This window comes from Notolabrus celidotus, chromosome 21, assembly GCF_009762535.1.
Source record: "Notolabrus celidotus isolate fNotCel1 chromosome 21, fNotCel1.pri, whole genome shotgun sequence".
Classification (NCBI taxonomy): domain Eukaryota; kingdom Metazoa; phylum Chordata; class Actinopteri; order Labriformes; family Labridae; genus Notolabrus; species Notolabrus celidotus.
The window spans coordinates 19,271,118-19,284,610 of record NC_048292.1 but is presented as its reverse complement, the minus strand read 5'-3'; the positions used below and the strand labels follow the sequence as shown (position 1 = coordinate 19,284,610).

General features: G+C 37.5%; 1 protein-coding gene across 1 annotated transcript in view; it reads left to right on the top strand.

Annotated features, from left to right (window-relative positions):
- The window catches only part of LOC117805033 (GRAM domain-containing protein 4-like), a 50,550-nt gene extending 38,608 nt beyond the window's left edge, over positions 1 to 11,942 (top strand). The window contains exons 17-19 of the mRNA XM_034673578.1: positions 1,030 to 1,120; positions 1,236 to 1,304; positions 6,246 to 11,942. Coding sequence (XP_034529469.1) covers positions 1,030 to 1,120; positions 1,236 to 1,304; positions 6,246 to 6,356 — 271 coding nt within the window. The 3' untranslated portion in view covers positions 6,357 to 11,942. The remainder of the gene's footprint in view (positions 1 to 1,029; positions 1,121 to 1,235; positions 1,305 to 6,245) is intronic.
- The last annotated feature ends 1,551 nt before the right edge of the window (positions 11,943 to 13,493 follow it).

The following is a 13,493-nucleotide window of genomic DNA, read 5'->3' as shown; positions in this document are numbered from 1 at the left end:
CATCATGGGGATGGTTGTCACACACTATGGGGTTGGTTGTCACAATGGTATTTCAATGGGAAAAATCTTTTAAAAAAGGAAAGAAGGCATAACTAAATTTGAAAGTTTAATTGCACTGACAAGTGATAGGCCTACATAACTTAATGCATTTTAACATAAAATGAGCAAGGAACATGAACAGGAAAAATATCTTTAGGCCAGCCTATATAACAGCATAAAGAACAAAACAAATAGGCTGAACAATAATGGCCTACTCAACTAGGCTACATGCAGTCACTGTCTGAGTTACAGTGATGGTAAGGGTCTGCGCACTCCAACTAATCTCACCATGCATGATTTTGCCAACATAGGGGTTGGTTGTTACATGTGACAACCAACCCCAAAGAGAATGTGACGACCAACCCCAACTGGAATTTTTTGCTAGCATCAAGGCTAACAACCATCTAACAACTACTTAGCTAGCTAATAAAAATCTAAACTATAGCTCTCCCCTCACACTTTGTAAGGGTAACACTTGTTTTGTTATAAACCCATCATTTAAAAGCCTAGAAGGAAAATACTGAGGAGCTGAATATTTACAATTTGACATGAAAAACACAAAGTCGTCTCACCTTAAGTCCAGCTGTCTTACTCCAGAGAAGACTATGTAGGTGAGCTCTGATCCTAATTCTGGAAATGTCCATATCCCAATCTGAGAGACAGTGCCTTCTGGTGGCAAGATATAATGAGTGTGCCAACCAACCCGTGTGACAACCAACCCCGTTCTCCCCTACATCAATATGTTTAGAATAAGACCATGTACATTGAAAGTGAATAAGTATGTATAACCTGCACTCCTTGATAAAATACATTAATTATAGAAAGGAATGCCCTTCCACCTGAGAGGATGTCTGATCCTTCAGTTTCTTCACCTTGTTACAAATAGAACTGGCATGAAGTGAAACGATAAGCTGAGAAAAACAAGCAAGCAAGCAAAATGAATGACAACTTACTGAGCCGCCTATTCTTTTGTAATTTCTCTTCCATCAGTCACCTGTGCTTTGAAAGCTCCAGCTCCAAATCCAGCTCTTCGAAGAAAAACAAAGTTATCAAGCTTGTGGATATCACTGACATTCAGAAGGTATTCCCTTTATGTCATTTATATCAGATGTAAATGTATATGCTTTATTGAATACTGTTGAAATATTAATGATAAACTCAAATGTCACCTTTTTTGTCCCTCTGAATCTCTCTAGTACAAAGTGCTGTCAGTCCTACCAGGAAGTGGTATGGGCATCTCTATTGCCACTCCCTCCACACAGAAGGTACAGACTACAGACATTTTATTTTTCTATTAAGAGTTGTATGATGAGTGTTGAAGAGAGTAGCGAGAAAAACATCAGTGTTGTATTATTCTATGTCTTTTGTAACTCTGGAAAAACTCAAAAAATTCCCTCTTACTGTGCAAAAGTGTTAAGGCACAACAAGTTTTGTTGTTTTTTGCAAAAGTTCGACCATGACAATCCATATTTATTTATCTGTCTCTCTGTTAAGATACAACTAGAAAGAAGCAAAATGTGAACACATTTTTAAATCCCATAATTATCAGGAAAAAAATGGCTTCTACAAGCAAAAGTCAACATTTACTGTGACCTACCTTTGTTCTCAGCACATGTCTTGAAGTTTTATTAGGTAAACTCCAGTGGCCTGTTGCACCAGCTCTGCATAAGTTGTGTTCTAAGTTAGGGTGTCAAGTCCTCGCTAAACCATACGTTGAAACTAGTTAGTTTGTAACTTGTGTCATTGTTTGGTTGCACCTACGAGACTTAAGATTCATCTTAAATAGTAGATCACAACATCAAAACCTTATCAAAATAGTGTCGCAGGCAGTGGTGTACTCAGGCTATATGAAGGGGAGGGGTGAATACAAATAAAGGGGGCACCTCCTTTCAAACACCTGGCATTCACAGTTTAGGGTAAATTTAAATGTATTGAAGCAGTGTTACCAAAAGGGGGGTCTGGGGGGTCGACCCACAGAACATATTGAGTAGCTAACACTTAATTCCCTGCATTCTGGTGAATATTAATGTGACCTGGAAATGGAATTATGGAAAAGGAAAACACTATTTATTTATTTCTATATAATTGATCATAGTAAATAACTAACATAACATAATGAACTAAATGGGTATCCATATGGCACTTTTTTTTTTACCTTATATACATTATATAGGGTGCTTTTTTATGCTTTATGCATTTGAGGGGCATCAAAAGGGCATTTTTTTGCATGTGATACATGTTAAGAGGTATCGAGAGGGCACTGTTTTGCGTGTTATACAGTTTTAGGGGACTTAAACCTACTCAGAGCTAGGTGTTCAATTTAAGATGTAACTTATGCCTACCTTGGAACTGTCAGCTGGTGCAACGCCCAAAGCGTTAGAAGAGTGTAAACTCCATCCTGAATTAGAAATTAAGTTCAAACTAAGTTACGTTTGAACTTACGTACAGCTGGTGCAACCCAATGCTGGTATTTTATATCAGGCTCCTCTGAGCACTTCCCAGAGTTCTCCTTCAGATCTGGGCTGTCTTGTATTTTTTTCTCTGTCCAGGTGAAGCCATAATGCATCAATGACATTCAGGTCTGGACTCTGTGGAGGCCAATCCATGACTGTTGGTGTCAGCTGTTTTACCCTCAAAATACGATTTCACTGCATGTGCAGTGTGCTTTGGATCGTCGTCACGCTGATAATCAAAACCATACCGACTTTGGTGGTTTTCAGAAGGAATGGCATGATGAATTAAGATCTGTCTGTACCTTTCAGCATTCATGATCCCATTAATTCGGACGATATCACCAGCAGCACTAGCGGATATGCAGCTCCAAACCATGTCCTCAACCATGTTTCTCTTCAACTACAACTACATATTCTTTGTGATATGACCCAAGACTTTCAAACGTGGATTTGTCACAGCAATAAAATTTGGATTTGTCACTCAATTGATTCCAATACTTGTGAGCTTTAGCATATCTTAGCCTTTTCACACTGTTCCCTCTCTGAAAAAGAGGAGTCTTGACTGCTACTCTTTCACAATGGCCGTTCCTGATCAAGCTTCTTCAGACTGTAGAAGGGTAAACTTGGCATTCTATTGAATGCCAGATGCCTGATGATGAGCCAAGTCTATGTTGGATGTCTTCTAGTCTCTCAAAACAACTCTTAGAAACTTCTCATCAGATTTTGAAAGTTTTCTTGGTCTTCTACTCTTTCTTTTTGTCCTTGACCTCACCTGATTCTTCAGATTTCTAGCTTGAATAGCACATCTTAAGTATCCTGTTTGCTGATTTCGCCTGAGAGTGCCTTTGCTGATGCAAAACTATGATTTCATGTCTGTCGAATTCTGTTATCTTTTGCATTTGAATGGAAAGAGGATTAGTGCAACAAATCCCATCTCATCTGCTTAAGTCAAGTTTGTTTGACTAGTGCGAGTGCTGCATTTTGTGCTTAGCACAGTACACTTCCTTGGCCCTAGCATGGTCGGAAAAGGCAGGCTTCGGCATGGCATGTTTGCCCATGCACGAACACAAGTAGGGGCAACCAGGACATGATGTATAATGTCGCGTTCACACCAGACGCGAACAATCACCGCTATTTGCACGAGAATGTTTTGTGTTTACTCGCTCTATTCGCACGTCAAAATCACATGTACACAAGTGCCAAACGCTAATTTTCGCAAGGGGGGGGGTGACAAACCAGCTTGTTGTTGTCAAACAAGGTTGAGCTCTCGGACATTAAATGGGGAAGCCGGTTATGCTAAAGGGGGCGGAGCTACCTTCCTACTACAACCCATAGCAGGATTCAAGTGACACACAAAGTTTTTCACAACTCAGCAGATAATCCTCCTCACTCTCTTTCCTCAAAGTGAGCTCCTTTTTATTCCTGATCCCATAAAAAGTAGATAGAGTCAAAGAATTTGGGGAAGCTGTACAGAGATAGAATCAAAGAGTCCCATATATTCCAGATGAATGAATCTCTGCTGGTCCACACGTCACCGGGTGATCTGCACGCTGATTGGCCGCGATAGATTTGCTGGAGTTCAGATATTTCAACTCTTGCAAATTATTCTCGTCAAGGAATTTGCGTCATTCGCATCGCCAGACCACTACTCACGTCTATTCATGTCTTTACATTGACATTACATGTAATTCATTCAATGATTTTATTCGCATTTGGTGTGAGCGCCCCATAATGATACTGCCACTCCTATCGCCGCCTTCTATAAATAACAATTAATAGCTGTATTAGTCTTAATACAAGACCATTTGTTTTCCCCCTTGAAATGCATTATGAAAACATTTCTATTCGAGGTCTATACTTTTTCATGCCAGCAAACAACAACAGCATTTCCATTAAAGCTCCCACCGACAATTGGCTTCAAAACAGCGCTTCAGAAACAGATGGGTGACGTCACAGATACTATGTCCATTAATTACGCAGTCTGTGATTTAAACCAATCGCACACCCCCAAGTAAAACATTGGTTTAATGATCTGAAATGGAGGTAGTGCTGCTTGAAGTGAAACACAAACAAGCAGATTTTTTAGATACTATTTTATAGCCTCAGCAGTGAATATAAACAAATATATTTGCTGATATCACTCTTTCAAAGAACGCCTTCCTCAGAAACGCTGCGCTGTAACCAGAAAAGAACGAACAGCAGAGGAAGTGAAATAAAAAGTTTGATCTCAAATGCAGGAAAATTTCCTGAGACAGGCTTTTCTCAACTTGTTGTCCATTTAATTATACAATTAGACAGTGACCTTATTCTAAAGGCTGTGACTGTAAAATGATTGACATGTGACAGATTAGTCGTTAAATACCCGTGTATAAAGGTGAGTTACTTTCAGTGAGAATAAGTTTTCATTTCATCATATATTACTTCAATCAATCTTTATTTATATAGCGTCAAATCACAACAACTTTATTTCAAGACCCTTTTACAAACATAGCAGGTATAGACCATACTCTATGTTAAATTATCAACAAAGACCCAACATCAAGACAGGATAAGATCCAGTCCCCTCTTACTGACAGGACTCGATCTTACCTCATCTTAATCCACCATGAGCATTGCACCTTGCAGTATTTAGCTAGTTACAGCGACAAGGAAAAACATCCTTTTGACAGGCAGAAACCTCGAGCAGAACCTGACTCTTTTTAGACAGTCATCTGCCTCGATCGAGTTGGGGTTGGAAAGAGGGATAGAGGAGAATAAGAGAGAGGGAGCGAAGAAAGTGATGACGGATAGTAGTAGTAGTAGTAGTAGTTGTAGCTGTTGCCGCTTGAGTCCAGCACGTCCATAGCAGCAGCAGGTCGTCTACGCAGCGACTCAGAGGAACCTACGAGACAAGGGAGCTCAGGGACTCAAGAAAGAGAGGGAGAGATATAACTGTAGCCTATATTATCAACTTATGTCATCTTGTACATCAGGTTAATATTTCATGCTTCATGTTTGTAGGTCTACATCTGGTTAGTAAAGCTCTGATCTGATTCTTATAAATATATATATTTTTTACCTGATTGAATATTATGTATTCTTAATTTCACATTTTGTAGTTTCAAATAAACATTGCATGATTGAAATAAAAGTAGATTAAAGCATGTATTTATAAAAGTCTTAATAAAATTAAAGTGCTAAATGAAGGGAAGCACCCAACAATCTTACTCTGACATGTCAGCTCTCAATTGTTTGTAAGCGTGCGCTTGAGTGTTCTTGGATTTTGTTCTTAGCTACGAACAAATCCCAGATAAGAACTTTGGAGAGTGTCAGAATCTTATTAAAAACATTGTAAGTGGGTTTAAGAAAAAACTTGTTCTGAAGAACGATTGGCGAATGAGGCTCAAATTTTTCTTCAAGCTAGTTTTGGATGAAATCAACTTCAGGGAGAGGGGGTAGATGCTTTTTTGAGATAAGGTAAAAGTAGAAGACTTTAAATGACTTGAAATATTATTTTAATTATAAGATGCTATCAAAAATGTGGTAATAAACAAATTAAGGTATTAAAAAGCCCCTGTCAAATGAAAAAAAATCCATTCTGAGTGGGCATGATGCACCAGGTGAGTGGGTTGTTATGTGAAATACAATCTCAACAAGGTGAGACAAGCCAAGACCCCAATTTGAACTGGGATCATAGCTGTACTACTTAAGATCATACCTGTATTACCTTGCAAGGTATAAATATTAACTGCCAATGATTTGTGTTTCCTCCAGCCATTGGTGTTTGGTGCTATGATCCACAGAGATGAGGCTTTTGAGGCCATCTTTACCCAGTACATGAAGATCATGACCACCACCAAACCACCGGCAAGTACAGAGCTCTGACCAGCCTACATCCCACCATCAGATTAACAAACTGGGGTTGAGAAGCTGGACGATGCTTTTCAAGATCCCACTCCTTTGTGTCCTCAGGTGGTCAACTTCACTGATGGTCATAGGCCTGCTTTTAGTGATTTGAACATTTTTGAAGGGACATGTGGGTGTTTGTTACGTGTAGTATGAACTGAGTTACATGACACACTTAGAGAAGTTGTCAGAACATAAACAACTGGCCCTTAACCGGCTCTAGGATGATGAAGTATCTGTATTGTTTAAAGAAATTGGAACAAGGTTGATTTTCCTCTCCCACCTGACTTGTTTTTGTGTGGCCCAAAAGAAGGCTCCTGAATGCTCCATTTTCTTATTCTTTAGTGGGTTGACTTCGACTGTGGTCGATTTGAATCATCATTCAAGTCCGATCAATAACATAAATTAGAACATAAACAGGGAAGTCCTTTAAACTGGCAGATATCTATAGAAACAAATACATAAGTTTTATTTTTCAAATCACTGCAAAGACAAATGTTAATGTTTAAGTATTTACACAATGAACTGGATGATTGTTGCAATCTGGAATAGCTCAAATAGTAAGAAGATACAGGTATGAATGGTCAGGTTTTTATCTATAGCAGCTGAGATCATAATGTCATGAACACAGAGCCTTTCTCCTAGTTTACATTGCTGCTGCACTGATTCCTGATTTTCCCTTTCTTTGTAGGCAACATATGTGCAGCTAAAGTGTTTTTAGTGTTCTGACCTATAGAAAATGTACACTGAGTTCTGTATCAGTGTTGTTGTTTATGAGTGTTTGCATTTGTGAACCAAGTAATGAAATTATTTTCCTTTTTCTCTCAACATTGCCTTTCTCTTGTAACAAACTGCCTTTGGAGAGAAGCTCTACTGATACCGGATCTAGTGATTAGGTCTGGCACAAGAGCACAATGTTGGATGGTTTAAACACTAACTGCCATTTAGAGCTTTGTCACAATGGAGAAAATAGACTCCTGTGTATATTTATCTCATTTCAAGGCACAATTTGTACATATATAGGGGGTATTTTTGTCTTCAATGGTTCTCCCTGCACTTTGTCAGGACGTCAACTGGAATTTTTGATAATTATGTTGATACTAATCCTTCGATGCTCTACTTCAGCTAGAATCCAATGTCAGAGTTGGACAAAAAATAAATACCATAGGACACAACTTATAGTTGCAAAAACTAGCAGCTGCCAGCAGAGGTCACTTTCCACTAGTCTAACATCCAAATTTCACCATAAACGTGGATAGGAAAGCTGGAGAGAGACAGGAAAAGTGGGGAAGTAGAGAGTGGGGGATGATATAAATGGTAGAGGCCAGGAGTCAAACCTGCGATCACTGCGACAAGGACTAAAGCCTCTGTATAAGGGGAGCGCGCTTACGGCCAAATTCCACTGGATCCGTGTCCGGACTGTCTCTGATCCATCACGGCACCAGAGTTGATAGGTTTCTATTCTAGTCAATGTGTTAACTTCCACTGGAGCCGCTCTGTTGTATTCCAGCTGCGTCTCTGATCCGTCACGCCGGAGCTCTCCGAATCAGGTATGTAAGACTTCTATTTTTGCCGGATGCCAGAGGATGATGCATCAATCTCAACAGAGCAGATGGAGAGGGACAGGTAGTCAGGCTCCAAGAAAAAAATTAAACTTCCAGTTAATTTTCAGACATAACTTATAGTTGTTAAACTAGCAGCTGCCAGCAGAGATCACTCTCCACTAGTCTAACGGGAAAATTCCACCGCATCCGTGTTTGATCCGTCTCCGATCTGTCCACCGGAGTTGATAGGTTTCTATTCTAGTCAATGTTTTAACTCCCACTGGATCCACTCCGTTGCGTTTTGACTTTTATTTTGCCAGATGCCGGAGCACAAGGCATAAATCTCAACAGAGCAGATGGAGCGGGACAGGAAGTCAGTCACCAAAACAACATTAAAGCATCCAGTTCATTTTCAGAATAAAACTGTGTTATCGACAGATTGTTTTTCACTAACTACAACAACAAACTGTCATGATGAGTGGAGCCAGACAGGTCAACAGGTCAGAGGTTTTCAGAGGTTGATAAAGACAACATGGATGAGGAGAGGAGTCGGATATGTAATAATGCAGTAATTACTGCGGGGAAACCCCAGTCACATGACTTCAGCTGTCCGGCGGCCCTGCTCCGTGCAGCGTTCTGAAAACGCAACCGATGTGTGTTGACGGATGAGGCAGCACGTACACGGATATGGTGGAAGTCCTGGGCAAGGGGAAGCACAAATGTGGTCTTGACACTTCATATTAACACTAAATAAAAGTCTAAAAATCACTTTCTGACTACTGGCAAAGGAATTTTAAATTGTTTTGGCTGTATTTAAATTTTGGAATTTAAAATCTAAATGTAATTGAGTGATCTCACTTTCATAAACAATCTGTTGTATGAGGTTGTTGTATGAGGTACATGGTCGCAGATTTCCTGCATTACATTTTTTAAACAAGTATTTGTCCTAAAGTTAGGGTCATGGGTTATAAAACATGACTTTTTTTAATTCTCATGTTTCTCTTTCTATCAAACCAGACAAATTGGTTTCATTTCCCTGCCATCAGATGATTTATAAGTAGACTCTTTTTATTCTGAACATTGTTTGGCTAAATATCTAGAGTAGAAAGATTATTTTCAGCATTGCTTTTTTTTAAGATGCCATAAACAAAAATAAGACTGATGTTTGCTTTCACAGGATGGTTTCAATCGAAAACATATAATGCCAGACCACACCAAATGCTTTAATATGTCCCGTTAAATGAATGGAGATTTGATGGGGGTTTAATGGATTTATTTCAGATTGTTTTGACAAACATAGCAGGTCTAGGCCATACTCTATGTTAAATGATTAACAAAGACCCAACATCATGACAGGATATGATCCAGTCCCCTCTTACTGACAGGACTCGACCTTATCTCATCTTAATCCACCATGAGCATTGCACCTTGCAGTATTTAGCTAGTTACAGCGGCAAGGAAAAACATCCATCTAACAGGTAGAAACCTCAAGCAGGACCAGACTCATTTTAGACAGCCATTTGCTTCGACCGAGTTAGGGTTGGAAAGAGGGATACAGGAGAATAAGAGAGACTCTTATTCACTTGTGTGACCTTCTCTTAAGTAAGAAAAACGAAACGAAACAGAACAGAGGGTTTTTTTCTGTTATCTACCCACCGGATTAAAGTTGTCGTGGACTCTTTTTCAGTACTTTATAGTTTTTTTTATATTTTCCTGTTAGAAACAACTAGACTGGATATGAAATTGTCATAAAGACAATGGACCATTTTTAATAATTACATTATTATTAAATTTTCAAAGTATTTAAAGATAGACTTTGTTTTGTTTTGTTAATTTTTATGTTTGTTGTTGACATCCATGTATTTACCAGGCATAATTTGGTCTCCCACAGAAAAGAAAACTTCCTAGCCATCGATTCTCGAATGGTTGAATTCATGTTGGTGAACCTGGTAAAGAAATTAGCCATGTGTCACTTTGTGATTGTATGTAGTCCTTGAGCTTTTTATATGAAGCTTTGTGCAATCTGTTAACTTTGGAAATCAACTGTTGGGGGTCCTGTAAGACCTTAGCAAGCCTGCACTCAGATAAAACAGAATGTATAATGTTGGAATTTATTTTTTTCGTCTGTTTTTTACTTTTCTTTTGCCAAATTTTTGATCTGCTATATTTTGCCTACAATCATGTTTACAGAAGTAAAAAATAATATGTGGGTCTATTATTAGAAATAACTTTTTTGTCATTTTTCTTCAGAATCCAGTTTGAATTTCTTTTGACTTAGGAATTATGAAAACTGGACTGTTCTTCTTTCTTCTTATGTTTTAAGAAATAAGAAACTCAAGTCATGCTAACAAGATTAAAATAATAAACCTCAGATTTTCATGCCTAACATCAAAGTTTGTGATAACAGTATTGTTAGTCGAAAATCCGGCTACATACAGAGTCATGTCTAGCAACAATACTATCACTGTTCAAATGCAGTTGAGCACATATGTAGCTAGTAAGAATTGGCCGCTACAGTCAGGTTCTAGTTTTTTGTTTTTTCTGTCTTTTAAAGGTGCAGTGTGTAGAAATAGGAATATTTAGCGATATCTAGCTGTAAAATTCTAGATTTTAATGCTTCCTTGCCCACGAACCTGTCAGCGATCTGTCATCAATCAATCAATCAATTGACCTTTATTTGTATGGCCCCAAATCACAACATTATAATAAATAGTATTCTCAAGACGCTTTTACAAACATAGCAGGTCTAGACCACACTCTATGTTAAATGATTAACAAATACCCAACATCAAGACAGGATAAGTTTCAGTCCCCTCTTACTGAGAAGACTTGATCTTATCTCATCTTGATCCACCATGAGCATTGCACCTCGCAGTATTTAGCTAGTTACAGCGACAAGGAAAAACTTCCTTTAACGGGCAGAAACCTTGAGAAGAACCAGACTCATGTTGTCATCTGCTTCGACTGAGTTGGGGTTGGAAATAGGGATAGAGGGGATTAAGAGAGAGAGATGATAGTAATGAGACAGATAGTATTAGTTGTAGAAGTAGCTGTTGCCTCTGGAGTCCCACACATCCTTAGAAGCTGGAGTCTGGAACGTCCACAGCAGCAGGATGTTTACGGCAGAGATTCAGAGTAACCTATGAGACAATGGAGCTCAGTGACTCCAGAAAGGTCTATATTTAGTAACTTTAATGGGACTGGGAGAGTTAAGAAAGTCATGGTGGGTTGGGATAGGATCCCAGTGTGTCAGTCTAAGCCTATAGCAACACAACTAAGAACTGGTCCAAGCTTGAGCCAGCTCTAACTATAAGCTTTATAAAAAAGGAAAGTTTGAAGCCTAATCTTAAAAGTAGAGAGGGTGTCCGCCTTCTGGAAACTGACTGGTAGATGATTCCATTTGAGAGGGTCCTAAAGGCTCTACCTCCCATACTACTTGTAGAGACTTTAGGCACGACAATTTGTGAAGCTTTTACTATTATGTACAATTCCTATCAATACTAAATCTTTTGCTGACAATAACAAGCACTCTCTTCCCCATCTTCATCTACATCAACTGGTGCATTTTGGATGGCCACTCATGACTGGTTTGTCCGACCTGTATCATGAATATTATATTCCATTTCTACCTAGTCTGCTCTGCTAAATGCCACTAAATACTACACACTGCACCTTAACAGTTTTAAGATAGGTCAGTCACCAGTGGGTCAAGCTATAATGGCAATACACCAAGATGGCTATTGCTGAAATGGATATTATGTATGTAGTGTACCGTCATTATCAGTTGAATAACTGATATAATAGCTTGTCAAGTACAAATTTTGTACGTTGACCAGGTCATATCATACAACTTTTTATGTTGAGCCTACAACCAGAATAAATGCTACTGGCTACCTAGCCCACTACTAGCAACCAATCAAAGCTACGTTCTGTTTCTGTGCTTACAGAAGCATTCTAGTCTTTGCCCTTTGACAAGACCCTTTGAAACTTTACTGAGAAATGAAATAAACATTTTAATTGGTCTGACAATGCCTGTTAAATGATTTACCTAGAGAATTATGTGTAGAACGTTGGAAGGAGAACCTGAATATATTAACCATCAAAGTGGTAAAAAAAAAAAAAGGCTCTAAAGAGCTGTTTTACTTCTCATTTGTTTCTTCGCAAGACAAAGAGTATAAATGTTATAAAGCTATGCATAATGACTGCCAAATGCTAAGAGGATGAAATTGCTGTTAGAGATGACAGGAGCATATGTAGTTTCTACTTTTGTAAATTTAATCAAGAGTTTCAGGATGCATTTTTTCTATCGAAATGAACTAAGTGTACAGTTGGCCTACTTGCTGTCCCAAGGCTCCTGTCTCACTTTAGACATTAACAAAAAGTCTCTAAAGGCTGCAGATATCCTCAATTTGACAATAGGACTGAAGTGAATATCAAAGGTTTTATAGACTGACTCAGTAGTCATACATTTTAGTAATTTTCATAACAGTCAACTGCAAAATAGAGCCACAGTTAACCCGCAGCCATTACATTTAAATGAAATTTGTTTTCACCTATAACAGTAACTGTATTGACCTCTTCTTTTTTGCTTTCTTTCTGTAAAAGAGGAGTTTGTATACAAATAATTTAAATATACAGTGACTTAAAAAAGTTTTTAAAGATGTGTCTATTGTAAAGAATAATGTGATGTACATTTTTAATTTAAGTAAATGAATTTGAGGTATATTTCTGTTGTCTCAGCCTTTTTTTTCTACAAAGTTTCATCCACTACTTCCCACTTTGAGTCAGAGTGCTATAAACTATATATGAACATGTCATAATATATATACACATATATAATATATATATACATATATATGTTTATATAAATTATGTCTATATATATATATACATATATACTGTATATGTGATTATCTATGTATATATGTATACATACTGTATATATAAACATGTTTATATACATATATATTGTTTATGTATACATATATATATTGTTTATATATATTATGGCAGGCTGTACAGGAAATTATGATATATTGAATGAAAGTCTAAATAAATTGAATGAAATTCACAAAATATTGAATGAAGCTTTAGCTTTTACATATAATTTTTGGAATGACATGCCATAATATGTATAGGTATATTTATGTTTATATATAAATATATATGTATATATAAAAATATGTACCTTCTTTTACCTATATGAATTTGAAAGAGTATGTATTTAATCTAAAATATTATTAACTTGCTATAATTTAAATCAATCTCTAGAAGATGAGATTAACATATAAAATATTATTTTGAATGGGTGATAGGGTGAAATTTAGGGTCTAAAACATTTATGTGTTCAACAATTTGTTAGTTGACGAACTTTGATCATTCTTCTCATAGTATTTTTCTGTTAAAATGTGTTATTCTAACCCCCACATTTTTATGTAGATGTATAGACATTAGATAATATACATTTTCCTTTCATTATTATATTGTATAAATATCATGATAAATATCTGGGTAGGCTTCTAACACTGGATCCACTGGGTGGCGGTATGCAGCATAAAGTCAGGAAAGAAAA